The sequence below is a fragment of the Mus musculus genome, chromosome 11, assembly GCF_000001635.26.
Source record: "Mus musculus strain C57BL/6J chromosome 11, GRCm38.p6 C57BL/6J".
In the NCBI taxonomy this organism is placed as follows: Eukaryota; Metazoa; Chordata; class Mammalia; order Rodentia; family Muridae; genus Mus; species Mus musculus.
The window spans coordinates 49,865,493-49,889,314 of NC_000077.6; the positions used below are offsets into that span (position 1 = coordinate 49,865,493).

Here is a 23,822-nt window from a genome sequence, read left to right on the forward strand (position 1 = left end):
TCTGGGTGCACATGTGAAAGCTGGAGGTTGATGTCAGGCGTCTTTATGAATTACTCCCCACCTTATATACTGAGGCAAGATGTCTCAGTTGAACCTAGAGCTTGCTAATTTGGCTAGTCTAGCTATCCAGCTTGCCCTAGTGATCCCGTCTCCATCTTCTGAGCCCCGAAAATACAAGTGGGACACCATTCCCATTGACATTTGTGTGGGAGCTAGGAGTCTGAACTCAAGTCTTCACTGAGCCATATCTCGAGCCCCAACTGTTTATTCATTGAAAATTTGCTTTTCATGGTTGCGGCTCTACTTTTATCTTACACTGTTTGGTATCTTTTTAAAATCACTTGTAGGTGATTTTACATATCAAAGTTATTAACCCTTTCCATTTGGGGATTTTGCTATATAGCCCAGGCTAACCTTGAACTCTGAGGCTGTCCTTAAACTTGCAATCTCCTGCCTCAGCCTCGTAAGTCCTAAAGTTAGAGAAATGCCACCCATGCCCAGCTTCAACTGTTTCTCCCCCTTTCCCATTTGATCTCATATGTTGCTCTAGTATGCTGATTTTTTATTTAATTTTGGCTTTGTTTTAATGTAGTTAAATATCCTAGGTTTCCTATCATGTTTAAAATACTTTGTTACACCAGGAAATAGAATGTTTGCCCATATTCTTCTCTGCTTTATACTTTAGAATTTTAGACTTTATCCATTTTGTTTCCCAAGACTGAAGGTGGATACAGTTTCCTTCCCATTCTTGCTGGTTACCCCTTCTATCTGATGAGTAATTACCCTTTCTCTTGTTCATGTGAAATGACTGAGGGTGTGTGTTTGAAACACATGGTTTGTAAACACAGAGGCCACAAGGAGCAAGCAGTAAGATTGGCTGCTTAGCCCCGTAAGGGAATATAAGGCTATGAGACCTCATATTCATCACCATAAAGTATAAGCTCAGCCTTCTTATTTAAAAACTTTTCAGAAAGTTACATATAGTATTTGAATTTCCAGTTAGCACAGTGGAAACTATGCTAGCATAGCATAGATACTTAAGATATATCTCGTTCTACCTGCATGTATACTGCAGGCTAGCAGAAGGCACCAGATCTCACTATAGATGGTTATGAGCCCACCATGTGGTTGCTGGGAATTTAGCTCAGGACCTCTGGAAGAGCAGTCAGTGCTCTTAACCACTGAGCCATCTCTCCAGCCCCCAGCATAGTGCTTTTCCAACCATTATTTTTATATTTTACATATATTTAAATTCCATAGTAATGATTTAAGTTACTAGGGTCATGTGAGTGATTCTGTTAAAAGCACATCTTACTTCCAGTTGGTGGTTAAGTATTCCAATGCTGTGCACTAGGATGCTTTGGTAACAACCATAGTAATGAGAAATATTGGGTTCTGCAATCATTTTTCTACCTTTAATACATTTCAGTGTACACCAATTTTTATACTCAATCTGACATACTAAAGTATAATTAATTTTCTCTTTTCAGATAATTAGCTTGTTAAATGTGTTCACACCACAAAAAACGCTAGAAGAATTTCAAGATGTGTAAGTATCTTTTGCATCAGATTGAAAATTTAGAAACTCAGTGATTTATATTTAGAAAACATAGGCCATTTGCAAGCTCGGGACCCTAGGGTGCCACAGTGCCAAAGAACAAGGATGCCTGCGGTGTTGCTTTTAATCTAAGGCTGTGAGCCTGAGGACTCAGAGCTGTAGTATATAAGGCCTAGCATTCTGATTCCAAAACATGAAAGTCTGTTTCAGCTCTCAGAGGAGAGTCTCCTTCATTCTCTAGATTTGCTCATTCAGGATCTTGCTCTATGCTTTGTACTCAGTGCATTCAGACTCACATAATAATTACTACCCAAACACCCTCCAAAACACCCCTCACGTAAGGCTGCCAGCGCAGTATTCCTTGGCCTAGTCAAGTTGCTGACTTCAATTCCTCGTCACAGGGTAGATGGGGAAAGATCACAGTGAGGCAGTAGGAGAAAGGCTTAGGGGAGGAGCGGTTTGTTCTGCAGATACTGGGACAGAGTGGAATTGACATGGAAGGTGTAGCCAGAGTAAACGAGCAGCAGTGGAGCTTAGCTGGTGTGTGCTGCTACCCAGAGGTCTGGGTGGCTGGGTATGTGTGACAAGGGGGTATGGCTTAGAGAAGTAGCATGCATATAGGAAAGGAAGCCAGAGTGAGATTTCCCACATAGCAGTGATCTTACCTGACATATTTTAAAAGAACACTTGGTTTTGAGGGGCTGAGAATCCACTGTGAGAGGTAGGACAAAAAGGCCTAGTTAGTATGGGGAGGCAATCACTGCAGTTCATATGAGAGGTTCAAGTGGGTAATGGGAAGGGCTTGAGATTAGACACCAACACTGTCTGAGGGTGAGGCCTAGCATCTGCCGATGCTAGATGTGAGAGAGAAATTGAAAGCCACACATAAAGGCTTTTGGCTGAGATATGGAGAACTATGAGAGGACCAGACTTGGGGTGCTAAGTAGCTAGACTCACAAGTAGTTTTAGACATGAATTCAGAGACACTATTGACTGTCCAAGTGGAACAGTGAAGTGGGTAGAGAGGAAAGAACCTGGTGTTCAGGAGGGGCCTGGATTAAAGGAATGGAAGAATAATCTATAAATGGTCCTTCAAGGCACAGCAACCTGGATAGCACCAAGACAGGAACAGTGAGAGGAGAGCCAGGATCTGACTCCAGCCGCTCCAACAAAAGGAAGCAATTAGGCACAGAAAGCAGCCAAGTTCTTAGCACTGGCCTTTGGGTCTCTGCAGATGTGGAAGTCATCAGTTTGGGCAGACACTAGGCATATGCTGAGTCAGAATGTCATGACAAGCAGTGGAGGGGAGTTAGAGATGATGTGTCTAAGCACCTCTGTGGGCTTGGGGTGGGGCTATTATGCTGCTGGTGGACCGTGAGCTTGAAAGTTGTATGGTCAGCCTTAAAAGACAGATTTCACCTAGGGGATGGTAGCACATACCTTTAATCCCAGCACTCAGGAGGCAGAGGAGAGGGATCTCAGAGTCTGTGGCCAGCTTGGTCTACAGAGAGTTCCAGGACAGCCAGGGCTACCCAGAGAAACCCTGTCCTGTCTGAAAAAGCCAAAAAAAAAAAAAAAAAACACCAAAAATCACCAGAAAAAAAAAAAAGGTTTCATTTTTTATAGCAGTCCAAATACATAACCAACCTGTTCGGAAAGTTCAGAGTTCCATTTACCCGCTGTATAAACCCTCTACATTAGCAGCCCTGCCAGAATCATGTATTGTTAAAGAGCAAGAATCTACAGCAGCATGGTATAGATGTTGAAAGGATGATCTAACAAAAGATAGATAGGTGGACAGACAGACAGACACATGGGTTAATAAAAGTAGAAAAGTTTGTACGAGATTGTTTCCATGGTTAAAAAAAAGTTCTGTTTATAATTTGAAAGGCAGAAAAACAATGAGTAAGTTAGTTGTTTGTATATTCTTTGGGTAATTTTACAGACTCCTATTATATATTTGATTCTTTTCAAGCTACTTTATTAAAAGTGCTTTTACTTCCAGCATGCAGTGTTAATACCCCGTCGGTACTGCTTCATAATGATTGTGAGCTAAGACTCATGAAGGAATGTTTAAAAATATTACTAATGAGTGTGGTTGGTCTCTTTTTGAATACTCAGGTACTTGGTAATGGAACTAATGGATGCTAACTTATGTCAGGTTATTCATATGGAACTGGACCATGAGAGAATGTCCTACCTTCTCTACCAGATGCTCTGTGGCATCAAGCATCTGCATTCAGCTGGTATCATTCATAGAGTGAGTAATCACATAACTGTATTTTTAAAAGGACCATTTGGTCGTCAGTCATCTAGTTACAAAAGAACTTAATGTTTTTATGTATGAGTGTTTGTGTGGTGTATGTGCACATGTGTGAGTGCACACTTATTCATGTGTGTTTAAAGGCCACGAGGTCAGTTTTGGCCTTATTTCCTGAACCTGGAGGGAGGCTGGTGGTCTCCTGACTCCGCCTCTCCGACACCCCCAGCACTGGTTTCCAGTTCCATGTGTAAGCACCCTGGCCTTTCACATGGCCGCCGGGGGTTTGAGTTCAGTTCCTGGTGCTTGTGCTCACTCCCTGATCCATCCCCACCCTAAGAACGTCTTTTTCTTCTTTTTAAAGTTTGGTACTTTGAGAGTCCAGGTTAAGCCGTGGAGTCATACTGTGTACAAAACACTGTTCAGATCAGCTTTTCCCCTCAGCCACTGTAAACACAGAGGTAGGGGGCCACCCTACTGCAGAACAATCTTGGTTTTCTGGTTTAGCCTTCCAGTTTGTAGTAACTTTTTTTTTCTATGTAGCCCCAGCTGTCCTGGCACTCACTCTGTAGACCAGGCTGGCCTCAAACTCAGTGATCCTCCTGCCTCTGTTGCCAAAGGCCTGTGCTGGCTTCCCTTCCCTTGTGCACCCCCATAACCAGGTTTTTCAAAGTGTAGCCTTTGCTGCCACCAAGTGGTCATTCCAAGCAATAGACCTTCTGATGGTAAAGTTCACTTTTAAATAGTAACTAAGATTCCTAATGAATCATTCTATTTCTAAAAATTCCCCCAGACCTCCAAATAACTGAGGCCACTTTTTAGTTTTATTTAGGACACTGAATTTTCCATCAACAATATGATGCTTATTTTCTTCCCTCATGCAGAAGGCTTTTTAAAAGTGTATTTATTTTTATTTTATGTATGGATGTTTTGTCTGCATTTATGTCTGTGTACCACATGCATGAATGGAGGCCAGGAAAAGGCATCAGATCCCTTGGAACTAGAGTTCCAGATAGTTGTAAGCCACCGTGTGAGTGTTGGGACCTGAAACAAGGTCCTCTGGAAGAGCGGCCAGTGCCCTTAACCACCGAGCCATCTCTCCACCCTCGCCCCTCTTCCTGTAGGCATTCTTATTGTCTCTTAACTGTTGCTTTTTGTGTGGTGCTGAGATGGAGCCTCAGATGCTGCTCATAGGAGGCAATGCTTTACTACTGAGCTATGGCCGTCAGCCTTACAATACACGTTTAATGAAATGTATGCTTTATGATAACTTCCCAGATTTACAAGCTGTATTGATTTTTGAGGGGACTGTTTTCCCTTACTTGGAGCCGGAGGTGAGGGCAGGAGAATGCCCCTACTTCCTGGAAACTTCATGAGACTATGGCGTGTACTTGCCTTTTGTGGAATGTTTGGTCCTTTAGCCTACAAGCAGGTGAGACAGAGCCCAAAGTAGTGTATGTTTTGCTTAGCACAGTGTTTAGAATCCATGATGATCTGAGACAATGTTGTGTGTCCACCTTGCTCCCTGCCTAGCTCCCTGTCTTACCGGTTCCTTCTGGATCCCTTGTACACTCTTACCTCACACACTCACATCTGCGACTGCTTGGGAAAGGTATGAACGTTGTCATTGAGATGTTCCAAACAACCCTCAGGTACATCAAACTGGATGACAGGCCTCTGTGAGTGAGGAACCCAAGTGAGCCTCCGCATGGCAGTGTATGGTCCCCTTTAAATAGGGCCTCACATAGAGAAACATACCTTCACTTTTGCTGTTAATGCAATTTGTCACGCCTGTCATGGAGAACTCAGGATGAGAAGGGTCATCAGTTCAAGGTCAGCTTGCGCCATATAGCAAGACTCTTGTCTCCAAGAAACAAAATGGCTTCACAATAAATAAAACTTTTAATTATTTGAAAGTTTTAGAGTGAAACAGGACAAAAGGTAAAGTTTTGTCCCTCGCCCTTACCACTTTTACTTTATATAAATTCACAAAATTGGGGAAAATGAAAACCTCTCTCAGCCCTGCAGCCACTTGGAGACGCCCACAGTAGCAGGCTGCCGAGCTCCTTCCAGCTTTGCACAGGTGCTTCAGTGCTCACCTGCGCCAGTGCCAGCCAGCCCGCCTGCCCAGTGTCTGTCCTTCACAGTTTCAAAGTCGGACTCCTCTCAACAGAACCAAATCAGCAAATGGGTTGATTTGCATTTGTATTCATCAAGGATCACATGGTTGCATAAATAGTTATGAAGCCTGCATTCCCTCTTCTTTCTCCTATTTCTGTCTCCTTTTGAAGCAAACTTTGAATTTAGTTTTTGTTATTTAGAATTTGTTATTGTTGTTTGTTTTGGTTTTGGTTTTTGCCTTTTTTATGTGGCGACAGGGATGAAGGCAGAGCCTTGTGCATCCTAGGCCAGCACTCCATCACTGGGCTGTGTCACCAGCCTGACTTTCCGTTCTCTTAATGAATTACTCTAGTGCTCGTTTCTGTGTCTCAGGGCAGTGTGTTTAGAGCTCTTTGACCTTTTTCAGTTTGTGACATAAGATACTGATATATTCCTCGTCCACAAACCCAGCCGTCATCCCTGTGACCCTCTTCCCCTACCTTCCCACTTTAGTTACAATATGGCTCTGTTTGGTCAGGGTTGTGATTTACATCCTCATAAACATGAAAGTTTCTCATTTGGCAGGCATCAGCTGGGATGCCCCTTGCACAGACACCCAGAGCTTTATTTCTATTAGCCTAGCTGGCCAGCAGATGGCAGTAAAGTAGACAGCTGTTCCTGTCACCACACTTTTTAGGCGGGTATGGTCTGGACCAGGGGCTGTTTCCCCTTCTCTAGGGCTCATTGACAGATGAAGGCTTTCACTGCTGAGTGGTTTCCAGTGCTGCGTGTGTACTGCGTTTGTCTTCTTTGGAAGCGGTGCTGCTGTGACTGCCCACGCGGCTGTGCTGCTTGTCTGCATGCTCAGGCCTGCTAGTAGTAAGGTGCCTCCATACTCTTGGGGTCTTCATCCATGCATTCAACTGGCTGCAGATCAGGAGTATTTGGAAAACAAACATTTCATCTGTACTAAAAACAGACAAATTTTTGTGTGTGTGTAATTACTCCCTATATAATAGCATTGCTTTAGTTATTATAATCATCTAGATATGAGTTAGACAATCCCAGAGGTTGTGTGTAGGTTATATGCAAATGCCATTTCATGTTATGTGAGAGACTTAGAGGCTTTCAGGTTTTGAGCAAAGAAAAACATGGCCACCTGACATGTCTAGAGGCAGGGTCTCAGAAGCCATGTGCCTACCTACCCTCTTTCCCGTTCTTACACACTTCAGTAGCCGCTCATCTCACAAGCCCTTGTTGGTGTGATACTGTGTAGTTAACATGCTGTGATTCATTTAAATACGTGAACAATTTCTTTTCTAGGATTTGAAGCCTAGCAACATTGTAGTAAAATCAGACTGTACCCTCAAGATCCTTGACTTTGGCCTGGCGCGAACAGCCTGTACCAACTTTATGATGACTCCCTATGTGGTAACTCGATACTATCGGGCTCCAGAAGTCATCCTGGGCATGGGCTACAAAGAGAATGGTAAGTACAGTTAGGACTCCAGACTGTAAGCAGTGAGGTAGCATTCCCACCGTCACTGGCACGCCCTTCCACAAGGACCATTGGAGACAGTTTGAGCACTGTGCCTGCAGGCCACAGATAAGAACAGTTTCTTTTGTCTTCCCCAACTCTGGCTGGCCTGAAACTGCCATAGAACTCTGCCAGCCTCTGCCTCCCAAATGCTGGAATTGAAGGCATGTGTCACCATGCTGAACCTCAATGTTTGATCACAGAGTATTGTGCACTGGAGCCCCTGTGCCTCTCTCTCTCCGTGAGCAGGCCCATGTCACCCACAGCACTGAGACCTCTGTGCTCTCATTACCCTGGTTGCCAACACTGAATGGCTTCACTCGTTTTTGTAATAATATGAGTGGAATAATGTACCGTGTTTTCTTTCATGTAAAGCTGGTATTTTCTTAGATCAAAACTTCACCTGTTCTAGCTGTGTCAACTAAATAAATGCTAAACATTAGCTATTAATAAATTCATGTGATTATTTATGAAGGGACAACAAGGGAGCTTTGCTGAAGTCTTCTGAGATGAGTCTGAGTGTGAATTTTTGTACATATTTTGTCACCTGCTCTGAGAGGCACAGTGCCCCTCAGTAGCTGTCTGTGCTTAGCTCTCCCTTCCCTGTCTGAAACACAGGACTCAGTCAGGCCCCATGCTCAACTCCACACTAGAGGGCAGTTACTACAGAGCCATGCTCAAGCAGGGCCTTACCCAGAGTCCAGCCCTTACTAACAGGCTGCCACCTTTCTGATATGGCCATTTAAAAAATGCTCATTCAGATGTGGTGTCAGGAGTTGACAGAAGTTCTACCCAATGAATATTTGCTGGGGCTGCCCATGTCTGGGAGGTGGTTTAGAAACGAGATGCGAGGCTCTGGCTGTTTTTTAATCACCTGATATTTGGTAGTGGACATCTGGTCTGTCGGGTGCATCATGGCAGAAATGGTCCTCCATAAAGTCCTGTTCCCAGGAAGAGACTGTATCCTTCACAGGGAGAGACCCAGTACTTGGCCCTGGAGGCTGGGGTGGGGCTGGGGATGTGACCCTGAGAATTTTGTGTTTATTAGAACTTTCTGTGTCTGGTTTTTTGTTTGTTGCTTTTTTTTTTTTTTAAGCTGTAAAGTATTGGATTCTTTGGCACTAAAACTACAGATTGCTGCAAACTGGAGGCTGAAGGAGAGGTCAGCAACCATTCATATTGTGTGAAAAGCGCACCCTTAGCTAGGCACTGATATTTCCATGTCTGTGTGTCCAGTACACTGTTAGAATCCCTTTCTCTTCACTTTTGTTTTGTTCATGACACTTCATAATTTTATCATTTCATTTTATTTTCAGTTGATATCTGGTCAGTGGGTTGCATCATGGGAGAGCTGGTGAAAGGTTGTGTGATATTCCAAGGTACTGACCGTATCCTTCCCCAGAACCTTGACCCTGGCCATGATCTCCATGCTGGGGGCAGCATGTTGTGCCTGCGCACTGCATACTCAGGAGGAACTGTCGGGTGCAGACTGTGTTTTCTGAGGGTCTTATTTTTACATTGGTGTCACAGACCAAGTGGCTCAGTTTTATACTTTCACTCAAATACCTGTGACAGTTCTGTTAATCTAAACCAGGTATATTCGCTATTTTATCAGAAATAGCTAGATGTGTAAAATTACTATCTTTGTTAAATATATTCTGGTATTTAAGTAGAAATACTATTTTACAAATTAGTCGATTCTGTTAATTAACTGGGAAAGGAGCAGTCTAAACTTAACAGGATAGCATGCATGTGTGATTTAAGTCATATATGATCCTGTTAGTTCCTGGTGTGATATAAGAGCTGAGGCAGGCTATTCAGAGTTAAGTGAAACTTGTATCAGAAGCAATGTATTATACTTTCTCGTTTGTTACTTTGTTGACATTTTATAGACATTTCTAAAGATTCCAGGCAGACAGGTATCTGTGACACACTGGGGAAGGTAAATTTAAACACAGAAGATGACTCATACCCTGGTCAGCAAGTCACATCAGCAGGAGGTTTTGTAAAGGGAGCCGACGGCATAGGGCACTAGCTCTGTCCCCTCGTGTGTTCTTCCATTTTCCACATTCTTCACACTAACATGCGTCTTCATGCTTCCATTTGTGTTCTAACCCCTTATATTTTCACTGGTCTTTGATTTTGTTTTTGTCATGAAAGCTTACTGTGTCCTCTGTCTGGTAGCAGACCCATGCTTCAAGAGAAACCAGGCTCAGTAGTCAGGGTTTAGAATGTGTGTACTTCACAAAAAGTGCTTTAATGTTTATAATTTCATGAAGCAACTTACTCAAAACATGGGTCCCTCAGAGTCTGAGCTTAGAATGAACGTATTTTACTCTACTCATCCCTTCACATTGTCCTCATAAGTTACAAAAGATGCCAAGTTAAACATAGCATTTTAGTTTGCTCTAATAATTTATCTGACTTTTTTCTATAACTGTACCTTGGATTTACTTGTACTGTTACAAGTAAGGAAGCCTTTATTTTACAAGTAAAATCAACTAAAGGGAAAGTTGAGGTATTCTGCAGCCAGAGACTTAGAAACGCTGTGTGGACTTGTCATGAGTGGTCAAGGTGATGGGCTATAGTGTCAGTTAAGAGTACTTTGTAACATTTATTTGTTTATATTTTTATTTATTAATAATTACTTTTTCCAAAAAGTAAAAATAAATAAAAATGTATGTACTTTTGCATATACTTTAATGATTTTAAATTATAATTTAAAATACTTTATATATTAACATGTTATGATAGCAGTAGTTGATGTTTTACATATAAGGTTACTTAAAGTCCTTTACAGTCAGGCCAGGTGTGGTGGTGCACGCCTTTAATCCCAGCACTCGGGAGGCAGAGACAGGTGGATTTCTGAGTTCGAGGCCAGCCTGGTCTACAGAGTGAGGTCCAGGACAGCCAGGGCTACACAGAGAAACCCTGACTTGAAAAACAAACAAACAAACAAACAAACAAACAAACAAAAAGTCCTTTATAGTCACATGGAAATTAACATCCTTTTCTAAAGGAAGTTTTGCTTACCTTTTCAAAGATTAAATCAAAAAGTTTGGCGATTTATAGAAAGGCTCCAGAAACCAAGTTGAGGTTCTCAAGAGGTTTGCCTGTGATGTTGGTAGAAAAGTAAGTGTTGTCCTCACAGTGGCTTGTGAGAAAGAAAACACTTGAGCCAGGCTAGGAGAAGCCTAAGCTCAGATGGTGCCCACGGCAGCTGTGCATCCTAGAGAGACTCAGATCTCTCTGGGCTATGCTTCCTTTTTTTGTTTTGTTTTTTTTTTTTTTTTGTTGTTGTGTTTTGTTTTATTTTGTTTTAAATGAAACCTGTGCTCTACCCACCCAGAAGGCCCACCATGCTTTCTCAGGTAAGCCCCACCTGCACCCCATGCCACCTCCTGTCATCTATCAAAATGACCCTGTAGCACTAAGCCAGACATACTGAGTTCCTGCCCATTTCTAGGCACCTCATCCAAGTGATGGGGTAAAAGGCTCACTGCCAAGATGACTTGAGGGTAGGTTTTCTGTGACAGTAAGAAGTAGGGGACAGAGCAGAAGCTTAGAGTCACCCAGAAAGAAATGGCAAAGGCTCACTCCAGGCCAGTGGACTGATAGCACAGTTGGGCCTGGAGGCTGCGTTTGCTCTGAGGGCCTGCCCTTCAAATGACTTTGTGGATTTGGAGCATCCAATCTATGAAGTGTGGAATTCAAAGGAGAGATTTGGAGTAAGGAAAATGTGGGAACCGTTGGTCTGGTGCTAAGCATTGAAGAGATGAGCAAAGGCTCAAGGAAAAGGAGTCAGCACTCAGAACTGACACCGGGTTTAGTGGGCGCCTCAGGCAACCTTTGTGGAAACAGTTGTCAAGATGACTAAGGAGGGAGGTCTGAAGAGAGTGTGCTCTGGAGAGCACGAATGGGTAAGGATTAGAGATGCAGGTCTCAGAAAGCAGGGGCAGGGAATGTAAAGGAAAGTGCTTGCTGTTAACATGGAAGAACATCATGCTTGAGTGAGAACAGAAGGTTCCGGTAGCGATCACGTTGGGGTTAGAACAGCAAGAAAGAAGAATATGAGACAGTTGTCCTTCAGTAGGTGAGAGGGTGAGGTAGGTGGGCTTGGCTTTTAGCCAGGAGCCCAGATGGTTCCCAGTGGTAAGTAGCATAAGATATGGGGGTGGGGTATCATAGCACTGTTATGATTAGTCTTCCCAGTGAGCGCTGAGCATGAGGGAGAGGTGTTAAAGTATAGGAGAGATACGCGTGAGCCAGGTGTCCTGTTTTGGCTAAGCACCTAGATAAAATGTGTGCATCATTCTGATTTGGCAAAGCATGTGGAAGGAGAAGAGGAGGAGGAGGATTTTCTCAGAACTGAGTTTGTGTGGCTGCCCTAGGTGCTTTCCCAGTGGTGTAGATGCACATTCTGAGAACGCCTGATACATTCCAAGCTCTTGCTTATGTGATTCCGTAGCTTGCATTGTCTCATGTACCTGTTTACAGCTTCACTGTCACTTTCCACAGTCCCAGTCATCCTAAGTATAGCAGGCATCCTGAGAGCAGGCAAGGCTGGGGTCAGCTGCCCCAGGAGTGAGGAGGTTGCTCTGAGGAGGACTGACTCCAGCACCCTGACTGGGTAGTGCATGCTGGCTGTGAACCCCAAGTCACTTACTCTGAAAGGAAGAAAGAACACATTACTAGATGCTGAAGGGATGGACTGCTGCCAAGAGAAACAGAATGGCCTCTGAAACATCATTGTCTAAGGCAGTTTCAGGAGGGAGTGTGGTCTGAGATAGGCCAGAACCCAAGCCCCTCCCCTCTCCATGCTTCCCTTCCTTGGACAGCCTGTCTCACAGGCTCTGCTGCCCAGCTGTGAGAGAGGTCAGATTGATTCATTTAGAGAGAGACCTGTAAATCTCAGGTAGCTTTAGTAGGAACATTGATTTCAGTTTGCTTATGTGATATTTATTTTCTGTTTAATCATTTATCTCATAGGTTAAATCATTTGTCATAATTTTATTTTGAATTATAATAGGAAAACATAGATTATGTTGATTTAATGAACCATGATCATACTTTTTAAGATTCAGAGTATAAGAGTTTTTGTTAATGGATTTAGAAATCCAAACCTTATTTAAGTCTTATTCCAAAATGTTTCTGCGGATCCTCTAGGATGGCCTAGTTACTTACTTGTTCATAGATATGTTAGAACTTTCCTTTGCATGAGAGGACTGTATGTATTATGACTATGAAGCATTTTAGTTGTATTTTCCTCAAGAGAATCCTTAGATATTGATCAATGGAATAAAGTTATTGAACAGCTAGGAACACCATCCGCAGAGTTCATGAAGAAACTTCAGCCAACTGTAAGGAATTATGTGGAAAACAGACCAAAGTACCCTGGAATCAAGTTTGAAGAGCTCTTTCCAGATTGGATATTTCCGTCAGAATCTGAGAGAGACAAAATAAAAAGTAAGGCACTCTTTTATCTCGCACTTGTTTCTCTAGCTCTTAACTCTAAAGTCCGTGTATGTCAAGAGGTGCAGTAATGGAAACCCTGAAATAGAGGCTCTCAGAGTCTGACATTCAAAGGCACCACAGAGGGAATGCTTTAAAGGACAAAAGTCTTGACCTTGCTAAAACATTGTCACTAAATACCCAGAGCAGTCTAGAAACCCCTTAGGTTACGCAGTGAGTGGGAAAACACTTGCCTGCAAGTGTGAGGATTTGAGCTTGTCTCCCCAGCATGACTCAAAGCACAAGTGTGGCTGCCTGTGCCTGTGACCCACACTCTGGGGTGGAGAGCAGTGGTCCTGGAAGCTTGGTGACAGCCAGTCTAGGGGAACTGGGTGCTTCTAGTTCAGTGAGAGACCCTGTTATAACAGAAGGAGGGGAAGAACAATAAGGCAAGACAGCCAACTTCCCCTCTAGCCTCAGAGTACATCTTACACTCAAACATTCATGTGCATATATCATACACGTTCACGCACACACATAAGACCCATATTGTGATGTCACCAATCTGAATTCAAAACAATTTCAAATATAAAGAATACTTCAATAAGGATTCTAGACAGAAACCATTGAGTGTGGCCCAGTGGGAAAGGCCCTCACTGTCCTAATGTGTCCTTCCTAGAATGTGGTCACCTGAGAAAAAACAATAGCTTTGCTGTCCTCCACACCGGGGTGAGCAGCACCTTGGTCACAAAAACCCCAGCTTTTCTTTGTGAACTTTTCATTGCTGAGACCTTGCTGAGGCTTCTTATTACGTTAATTAGCTTCTTGATTTTTTTCTTGGCTACTAACCTCTAGATTAAAAACAAAAGCACTGTTTACAGCTAGGCAAAGCAGTGGTCCCTGTGAGGCTATACTCTGGGACTGTGGGTTACTCAGAAGGTTTTAAATTTGTTCTAATGTAACACAAAGAATAATACTCCTGATACTTCATGTCCATACTCCTGGCAACACCATCCTAAGAGAGGTGCTTGCTACCTACTGTACTGTGGCTTCATAGCTTCAGGTCATCTGGACACTGGTCTGAGGTTACCTAGAACCCCCACCTCACATGCTAAAAGCCTGGTTTGTAATAGTGGCCATTGGACTTTTAAAGGTTGTGAGCCGTGTTGATCTTGAAACTCTTAAACATTTTCTGAAGTCAGCATGTCTCTTTACTGTCCATACGCTCACATTTGATTCTTTATTGTGTGGCTTCCTCTTTTCCACGGTAGCAACATAAGTACATCATTTGTTTACATCCTAGCAAGTCAAGCCAGAGATCTGTTATCAAAAATGCTAGTGATTGATCCAGACAAGCGGATCTCTGTGGACGAAGCCTTGCGCCACCCGTATATTACTGTTTGGTATGACCCCGCTGAAGCAGAAGCGGTAAGTTCTCTGGAAAAAACGTCTGCGTAGAGGGCTCACTTTAAAATACTGGGCCCACTGTCTTTGGATCTTCCTTCTGTTGGTCCAGAATGGCTACATGAGGATAGCAAGTTGTTACTTTTAGGGCCCTGACTTCAAAAATAGAAACCTTGCTACCTGAGGCCTAGGTTGGCCCCTCTCTTGGCACTGCTGCTGGGGCTGAAGCTGCAGAGCTCAGGAGTGCACTGTGGTGGATGTTGGCCTTATGTTTATAAAGCTGATGTGTAATAATAACTTAGGAAGCATCTGCTCATGCCTGGCACTGGGCCATGAGCTTTGCTTACATCTTAGTCAGAGCCTCAAGTCAGAGAACCTAAGCAGCCTTCCCAAGTGACACATTAGCTCACATCTCCCCACCACATCTGGGCATCTCACCCTCTTAAGTTTTCTTCACAGCATCCCTTGTAGATGTCCTTTAGTTATGAGTAAAATACTAACACAGTGGGTGTTCACTTCATGCCAGCTGGGGAGCACTGTTGTAGCCTGGGTATAGATGTAACTGCCATTGTACTGTTGTGTTACATCAAAAGAATCAGGTTTATGAGCAGCCAGGCTATGGAATGTTCCATTCGCGAGCTGCTGGCTTGGGCATGGGTGTCCTGTCAGGAAGAACTGTGAACTGGAAGTATATTCTAGGAAAGTACCACACCTCCCTCAGCCCCCACGCAGTTGACCTCAGAGCTGCCTATTGTTAGTAAGTTTGTGATTCCATTTGGGCTATGTCTGCAGAACATTTTGAGGTCATGTGATGTACTGGCTAGTTTTGTGTCAACTTGACACAGGCTGCAGGTATCACAGAGAAAGGAGCTTCAGTTGAGGAAATGCCTCCATGAGATCCAACTGTAAGGCATTTTCTCAATTGTTGATCAAGGGGGAAAGGCCCCTTGTGGGTGGTGCCATCTCTGGGCTGGTAGTCTTGGGTTCTATAAGAGAGCAGGCTGAGCAAGCCAGGGGAAGCAAGCCAGTAAGGAACATCCCTCCATGGCCTCTGCATCAGCTCCTGCTTTCTGACCTGCTTGAGTTCCAGTCCTGACTTCCTTGGTGATGAACAAGCAGTATGGAATTGTAAGCTGAATAAACCCTTTCCTCCCCAACTTGCTTTTTGGTCATGATGTTTGTGCAGGAATAGAAACCCTGACTAAGACATGTGATGATTGAGATTTATTATTGATGCTTGCTTTTGGTTAACTTTCTGTAACTGTTTTTTAAACTGATAAAATATTCTTTCAAAATAAACATCTAGAACATGTTAACTAAACTAAATCCATAAGTAGACTCGAAACATTCTAAGTAGCGTTATCTTCCGAGCATGGCCCATTAGTTTTGAGCTATCGACCTGACATGTCGTTTCAGCCACCACCTCAAATTTATGATGCCCAGTTGGAAGAAAGAGAGCATGCGATTGAAGAGTGGAAAGGTAAGACCGGTCCTTTCTTAGGACGTCCCATAGTCCACAAGAACATGCTCCCATAGCCCTATAGAACATGCTTTTTACTTTTTATTCATACTAGCCTCTTAGGAAGGACCTAGAAACCCCAGGGTCTTCTCTTCCCGTGTTCAGCTCAGAACAACTGTGACACCAGCAGTGTTAGAGTAGAATATATATGACATCATACTTTGCTTCAGGTGAAGTGCAAGGACTTTTCATGATTTCCCATCATCACATACTGATAACAGGCCTGGAGGTCAGTAAGCATATCACACTTCTTGATAGCATGGGAGTTTAAAGCAAACCCAGTATACAGGCCACATATTCCTTACAAGATTCCTGTCTAAACAGATATGGGGGAGCCCAGACATGGGACATGTGATTGTCTGTGTATATTAAGACATGTAGTTATGTTTTAAAATCTAGTTTGGAGGAAATTGCCAAAAATAGGCAGGAAGGTATTACTAGAGCTTTAAGATGTGCTACACAGATCAGTGAACTAAGTTGGTTAACAAAGAAGCAAAACCTGGAGGCTTTCATCATGACTTGGAAGCAGGGTTAAGAGTAACTAAGGGCCATAGTCAGCACAGGTCACCGTTGGTCATAGACCTTCCAGACTGGCCAGAGTGGGCCAGTAGCCCACTCATGCACACAGTCATCATGGCAATGAGCATCATCTGTGCTTACAAAATGCTGCTAATGTCAGCTCCTAATAACGCCATGTGGCAGCCAAAGGAAGTTGAGGCATCCCAGGGCCAGGCTGGTGCTTGAGATCTGGAGGCAGAGTTCGGTGCCGGGGAAATGACAAGTGTCTTGACTTCTGTTTCTCTTTGAAGAGCTAATTTACAAAGAAGTGATGGACTGGGAAGAAAGAAGCAAGAATGGGGTAAAAGACCAGCCTTCAGGTTGGTGATTGCTTTAATTTTGTTGTCTAATATTTTCTTTGTCTATTCAATGCTTATAAATGTCAGTGATGTGTTAATGTCACTTGGGCCACCTTAGTGTGACACTGTCACCTTCTGGCTTGTCCTAATGCTGGTGGCAGTGACTTTGCACTCATGTCTTTTGAGGTGCCAGGCCCTAAGCTGCATTTGAAGCATTCCTGTTGTGACCTTGCGGCAGCTGTTGTCAGCTCTGTTGAGAGAGGAAGGGATTGGGTTTGAGGAGTTTTCGAAATGTGTGGCTGTCTCTGCTCAGATCCATCCAGTTTAGAAAAGGAAGGACTTTGTGCAGACCTAAGACCCTGTGTACTTTATTTTGCTCAGGCCATGCTAACACATGGGTAGGAGGAGGTAGGATAGCTTTATTTACCTTTGAAATTAAAATAATGGTTTCCTGACTCGCTAGACAAAAATAAAATCTACACCAGGCACCAAACTTTCCTTTTTGGGTGTATATTTTAGAAAGCATTTTTATCACAAAAGATTCATTTGAATCCTGATGCTTTTTTTCTGTATACGAGGTGAGATATGTCTGTTGTAAATGAAATGTCCATGACACTTGGATGCTACGCAGACCTAAACCTCTTGTGGTAATTGTAAGATAAACTCATCCATTTTCTTTTAAGGTCTACTTGAAGTATATCTTTTAAGTAATCAACATGGTCTTATGTGACCACAGGGTGTGGGGGGAGGGTATTGTAGGGAAAGTCCAAGACTGTTTTGAAACTGAACCAAAGAAGGACTCAAGGAAAAATCCTAGAAGCTCAAAGTATAGTTGAGCAGTCTTGGTTCTGTTGATCATTAGGATCAGGAAACTGCAAGGCACAAAATGGAGAGGTAGCCTGAAGCCCCATGCCTGGCGTGCAGGATGCGTGCCTCAGATTTTATTCCATTTGGTTTTCTTAGCACAGATGCAGCAGTAAGTAGCAAGGCTACTCCTTCTCAGTCGTCATCCATCAATGACATCTCATCCATGTCCACTGAGCACACCCTGGCCTCAGACACAGACAGCAGTCTCGATGCCTCAACAGGACCCCTGGAAGGCTGCCGGTGATATGTATGTTGGAGACGGCGCACTTGTCTGTGAAGGAACTCTCACTTCCATGGCCCCGAGCGCGTGGGAGCTGATGGAACCAAATCGAAAAACTCCATGTTCTGCATGTAAGAAACACGATGCCTTGCCCTGCTCAGTTCCAGTAGGATTGCCTGCTTAGACTATAAAATGAGGCAGACTATGTCTGAAGAAAAAGTACAAACCACACTGTTAGAAATTTTGTTCAAGATCATTTCAGGTGAGCAATTAGAATAGCTGAGTTTCTTTTCCAGTTGTGTGGTATCTGTGGTGACAGCTCATGTGTAACTGTGGGGACTCGTATGCATGTGACCACAAATGCTTGCTTGAACTTGCCCATGTAGCACTTTGGGAATCAGCATTTAAATGCCAAATAATCTTGCAGGTAGTTCTGCTTCTAGAATAATCTCTTAATCCTCTTTAGTAATTTGGTGTCTGTCCACAAAAAAATAGATTATGTGTATTAATTGGCCACCGTCATATATCATATCTTACCCACTTTATGGTATGATTTATTCTATCTTTTGTATTTCAGAAGGAATATAATTAAATTTATTTAATAAATAAAAATACAGCTATTCTTAAATTTGTGATGTTTTAGGCTGAGAATTACCACTGCTCTATGTAGACACTCTGTGCCCTTTAAACTGCCCACTGTGGGATACTTTATGTACAGCTTTCTGCATGACAAAGTTCCCAGTTGTATTCCATGCTGCTTAAGACATCTGTCACCTTAAATCCTGCCCACGAATTTCCTTTTTCTTGTTCCTTTGGACATGGATCTAGAATCCTCCACAGAACTTCACCTTCTTTATCACAAAGCACCCCATCTCAATAGAATGAAGCGGCAGGCTCCTGAACCCACTGCCTAATGTTGGCATAGAGCTGACAGAGTGGCTTCCCCAGAATGGTCATTGAATGGTGCCTCCTTCCCTGAACCCACCCATCCTTTGCTCCCCTCTCCTTATTTAAGGTGAAAGGTGATGGGGTCTCACAGCCGTTCCCTCTGCAGCCTTCCCTCCTGACTTTTCTTTCTCACTGACAGAAGCCACCCCGTCCAGCCAGAGCGCTTGGTCTCCTAGGAGACTGAGCTCACTCACTGTGCCTGTTGGCTGCTGTCTTTTTCCATTTTGTGGAGGCATTTCCTTTTTCTAAGGGAATTCCTCAGATGTTCTAGAAGCACTCAGAAGAACACAGAAGAAATATTCTAGAGAGTAGGGGTTCATTCTTGAATATTTTCTGATTTAAAACTGCTCACCTGAAATTGATACTTTCAGATCCTGATCTGTAAATTACTCAAGATTTGATAAGAGGCTGAGTTCTCTGTGTTGCTGCAGAAATGGAGTTGGGACGGTCATACCGTGGCTACCTGCGCTCAGAGCATTTTCTCCCTTGAGCTTATTTTGTTAACGATTCATATCTTGTGTTCAGTTACTTTGGGAGCTATGGAGTGTGTTCTAGGAGGAAACTTGATAGCTTTTATGAAAAGTACCATCTAATATGTGATTCTGTCTGCACCCGTTGCATCCTAATGGTTGGTCTGATCATTGGAACCTTTAATGGACAACATTAATCTGAAATCTGAAATAAGGATTAGCTTTGTATCATATATGGATACTTTCAGGTACAGAGTGGAAATGCTAGTGTGGGTGGGGGCTGAGACACCTGTCTATGGCTTCAGGTTATTGGGCCCTGGGAGCCTGAAGTCCCACAGTGCATCAGTCAGCATCATGCTGTGCTCTTCCTGCTGATGCACATTCTTTAAATGACTTCCCGGAAACTTAAGGAGGAAATACAGAAAGGAGCTGTATCATCTACCCTACACTGTAAGGGGAGTGTGCTATGATAGAGGCTCACCCTGGTCCCACGGGCAGGAGACAGCTGTGAGTGGATCCAGGTGCCCCCAAAGAGCGGCTTTCTCTCTCCCCTTACTCTGCATATCCATTGAGTCTGTTGTGGATGGAGTCTGTGCTGGTGTGCTCAGGGTCTTGTGCCAAGACCCTCTTCCATCCAGGCAAGTGCACCTATGACCGGCCTCAGAGCCCCAAAGAAATACCTCACCCCAGTTTCAGGGTCCTCCCTCCTGAGCCTAGATTTGCCAGGGTCCTGGGACAATGCGAATGGTTTTGAACTAACTTCTGTAGGCAAATGCTGATGTTGGATGAAGAACTGAAAAATGTGCTCAACTTTTTCATCTTTTCTATTTTATTTTTGTAATTTATATTGTACACCCTGGAAGTCACTATTTTGGACATGTATTTTTATAAACCGGGTAACTAATGATTATCTGGAATTTGCACTAGGTTAGTTTTTGTTGTTGTTGGCTTAATTTTCAGCCAAAAGTGGAATGACTGCCCCTTCCAGGTCCGGGTTTCCATTTCAAGCGCAGGTCTGGAGGGCAGACATGTCCAGCCAGGGTAGGAGAGCGGCCTCAGAACACAGGCTGCTCAGTGCCTCGAGCATTGGGCCTGCAGACAAAACCAGGCTGTGCTCTCAACTTTAGAACACAAAGACCAGACCCCCGGTGTGAGAAGGAGAAAGCCCTCCATTGGCCCTTGCTGACAGCCGGGGCCTGCATCTAAAGCAAAAAACCCAACCCTGGTTTCATCTGGGCTGAGTGGTGTGTGAGTCTGTCTGCTGACTCCTCTGATGTCCCATGCCGATAGTCAGTACAGGTGTGACCTTTCAGATCGCGTATCTCAAAAGTGGCTTTGCCTAATGTTTTATAATAAAATATGTCATGTGCTTTGATTGGTGGAAAATAATACAAACTACATTTTAAAAGAGAAAATGTACAGCATGTCCAATTCCTGTGTGTTTCAAAGTGACAGTTGACTGTATCTCTCCACATCACCATTTTGATTACAAACCTAACACGAATAGATGTTGAAGTGTCGTAATTTCAGACATTCAGAAGGGTTTTCAAACCCAAAGTAGGAACGCTGCTGTTAGTTCTAATCTCTGCATCTGTTTCCAAAACAATGGCAGTAGATTTTAACTTTTAAAAATTGTACAATGTGGTTGGAATATTGGTGACGTTGTATTCTCACGAGATGTAACCAGGAGAACCTGCCAAACTGTCTCTATGTATATGTCTAAAAGCCGTTAATGGTGCCTGTGTACTTGTGGTTTTGTGCCCAAAGTGAGCTGTTCTCATTTCACGTGCTTCCAAGCACTGAGAATGTTTGAAACGTCAAGCTACAGAGTAGCAAGCCTCCCAAGGCTCGCCTCCCTAGGCTCGCCTCCCTAGGCTCGCCTCCCTAGGCTCGCCTCCCTAGGCTCGCCTCCCTTTCTCTGTTAGGGAACACAAGAGTCAGGTAGAGTCTGCACCAGCCTTGTTGTGTTAAGGTCTAGACTGGGAAACTCATCTCCTGGGCTGCCATCTCCCTCCTCCAATGTACACAGCTCCAAAATTGTTTTATTAACTGAAATGTTCTGTGTTGATGAGGTGACAGTTTGATGGGTTTTTGTTTTTTGTAGTACGGGTTCTCATATTAGAGGTAGTGTGGGACCAGCCCCTCAACAGGCTCCTGGATTTTCAGGACTGTCTGCTCCTGAGAATTTAAGTGTAAGGTTACCTTTGACAGTAGGTAGTGGTTAAGGTTACCTGTGACAATAAGGTATTTTTGTTGTCGTCATTTCATCAGTCAGAGGCAGTAACAGTAATGGAGTGGTAGGGCAGTGAATTCCATCCCTATACGGCTAAATCTCACCATGACACGTCAGGGAGGCTGTGTTACACATTAGTTAGGAGCCGGTCCCATCCTGTGCCTCATCCATAGAACCACTCGCTCCTCCATGGCTTAAAAGCCCAGCGGCCGTTGTGACAGAGTTTCCTACTCGGTACCCTGGCTTGCTGTCTCACCCACATCCCTACCATAGAGCAGTGGAAAGGGAAGTGGAGGGAGAGGCATGCCTAGGCAGAGACTTGAGGCCTGAGAATCCAGGGAGAGCTTCTTCCAACACCAGCCGAGCGTGCCTTCAAAAGTTTGTCACTGTGAGCATCATCTGTCCCTTCAGCCACAGCCCAGTCAGCATCTGTGATGATGTGTGGTTTCTAGCTGTTGTGTTCTTTAGTATTCTCTCATCCCCGGCGAAGGTAATGTGCAGTACCGGTTTGATGTGGCCTGGATGATGTCAGTCACCTTTCTCACTGCTGTGACAAAATACCTTACCAAAATAGGGAGGTTTATTTTGGCTCTGAGTTTGGGAGTCCAGTCCATCTTCGTTAGGAAGACAGGGTGGCTGGAACTAGAGGCAGCTCTTTCCATTGTGTCCACAGTCAAGCAGCAGAGGCAGATGAACCCTGATGCTTGGCTCACTGTCTCTTTCTCCTCTCTGTTCAGTCTGGGGAACACACACACACACACATACATAGTAGGATGGTGCCATCCAATTTCAGTTAAACCTCTCTAGAAATGCCTTTGTAGACATGCCCAGATGTGTGTCTCCTAGGTAGGTCCAAATCCCATCAAGGTGGCTTTCAAGACACAGATACTGTTTGTCCCAGAGGTTCATGTGATGACATATTGGTCCCCAAAATAATCAGAATTGAGAGGACCTCTAACAGGTGGAGGTGTTTGGATCTCCAGAGGGCTCTGTCGATAGGATTAATGCCTTTCTTTAGAAACTAGATGTAGTCTCTTAAGTCTGGGTTGGGTCTCATGAGAGTAAGTTAAGTATCAGACTAGGTTAGTTGCCTGACAAGGGTAGCTTGTTAGAAAGCAAGCCATGGTCTTCTCTGCACTTGTGGTGAACGTGCACCTGTGTGTGTGGAGTTCCCCTGTCTGCACTTTTATTATATCTTACAGCAACAGGACCTTGCCAGAAGCTGAGTGAGTGCCTGCACAATGCGGTGCTCCTTAAATTTCCAGCACCGTGAGCCAAATACATTTCTTATCTTTATAAATTATTTAGTCTCGGGTATTCTGTTACAGCAGGAGAAAGCAGGCCGAAACAGGTTGTCCAGTAAGATGCTACCTTCTGACCATGTATAGCAGTTTCCATAAGGTTGCATTGACCCTTTCCCCTGTTTCTTGTATTTTCTGGATTCTGGAGGGTATGCCTGAAGCTCACACACATGTGCTTGATCTTTTGGTAATCATATATTTGAGTAAAAATGTGACCTTTGTATTAGATCACACCAAGAGGCATTTCATATCTTTGTGGCCCGCTGTCATAGACACCAAAGCTGACCACTGAGTTAGAGCAATGGCAGCCCATCCCCTCCACAGTTACATCCCCTCCTTGTGATGAGGAGCTTGTCTGTCAGGGTTTACCTTGGGGATGCCCCATCTGCCACTCTTTTCATACTGTCAACCGCAGTTGATCATCTCCCTGTGAGCAAGAGTCTCCTGGGGGCCTAAGGAAGAGTGACTTCCTCAATCCGTCTATCCAGATGACAGTCATTTGCTGACACCTGCTGTCAGCAAGCTTCTTTGCACCACCCAGGAATGCTTGGTGGCCCCCAGGTAAGATGCAGCCCGATGATGGTCGCTGTCCCTTGCTCTTTCTGTTTAGTACTTGGTGTTCAAATGGGCCCAGTGTAAAGGTTGCCTTCATGGTCTCACCAGAGGCTCTGCTTTTCTGTCTGAATATCTCATTATTCCCCTTCTGAGACTTACACTGCCACAGCTGTGGGCCCCACAAAGCTAATTCCTATGCTGTGTTGATTGATCTCATTAAGTCTTCAAGTTTTAATTTTGAGGTAACAAAAAAAAAAAAAAAAAGCTCAAGAAAAGTTCTGCTTCAAGAAAAACAGAAAGAGTAAAACAAAGAATTGCTATACACCCTTTCCAGATCCCCACATGTTCACCTCCCATGTGTGTGTTATCCTATACCACACAGATACATGAATGCACACATAAACACATGACTTTATACTACTACATAGTCATTGATTCTCCCTATTGGTTTTTTTAACCAAAGGTATACATTTAATTTTTACAGACAGAGTGACAAGAGAGACATACATGTATCTGCTGATAACCATTTGGTATTCACAGTG

The 23,822-nt window shown here is 43.8% G+C and overlaps 1 protein-coding gene across 8 annotated transcripts in view; it reads left to right on the top strand.

Moving 5' to 3' along the window:
- The window catches only part of Mapk9 (mitogen-activated protein kinase 9), a 39,694-nt gene extending 18,765 nt beyond the window's left edge, over positions 1-20,929 (top strand). For 2 of the 8 annotated variants that reach the window (XM_030246023.1, NM_016961.3), the window contains 9 exons: positions 1,491-1,549; positions 3,680-3,818; positions 7,242-7,407; positions 8,344-8,415; positions 12,739-12,921; positions 14,210-14,334; positions 15,727-15,790; positions 16,639-16,707; positions 17,650-20,929. In XM_030246023.1, the coding sequence (XP_030101883.1) occupies positions 1,491-1,549; positions 3,680-3,818; positions 7,242-7,407; positions 8,344-8,415; positions 12,739-12,921; positions 14,210-14,334; positions 15,727-15,790; positions 16,639-16,707; positions 17,650-17,666 (894 nt within the window). In that variant the 3' untranslated portion in view covers positions 17,667-20,929. Of the gene's footprint in view, positions 1-1,490; positions 1,550-3,679; positions 3,819-7,241; positions 7,408-8,343; positions 8,416-8,771; positions 8,844-12,738; positions 12,922-14,209; positions 14,335-15,726; positions 15,791-16,638; positions 16,708-17,649 lie in introns of all 8 variants that reach the window. The other 6 variants (XM_017314563.2, NM_001163671.1, XM_030246022.1 and 3 more) reach the window with 3 other exon arrangements.
- Positions 20,930-23,822: the final 2,893 nt, after the last annotated feature.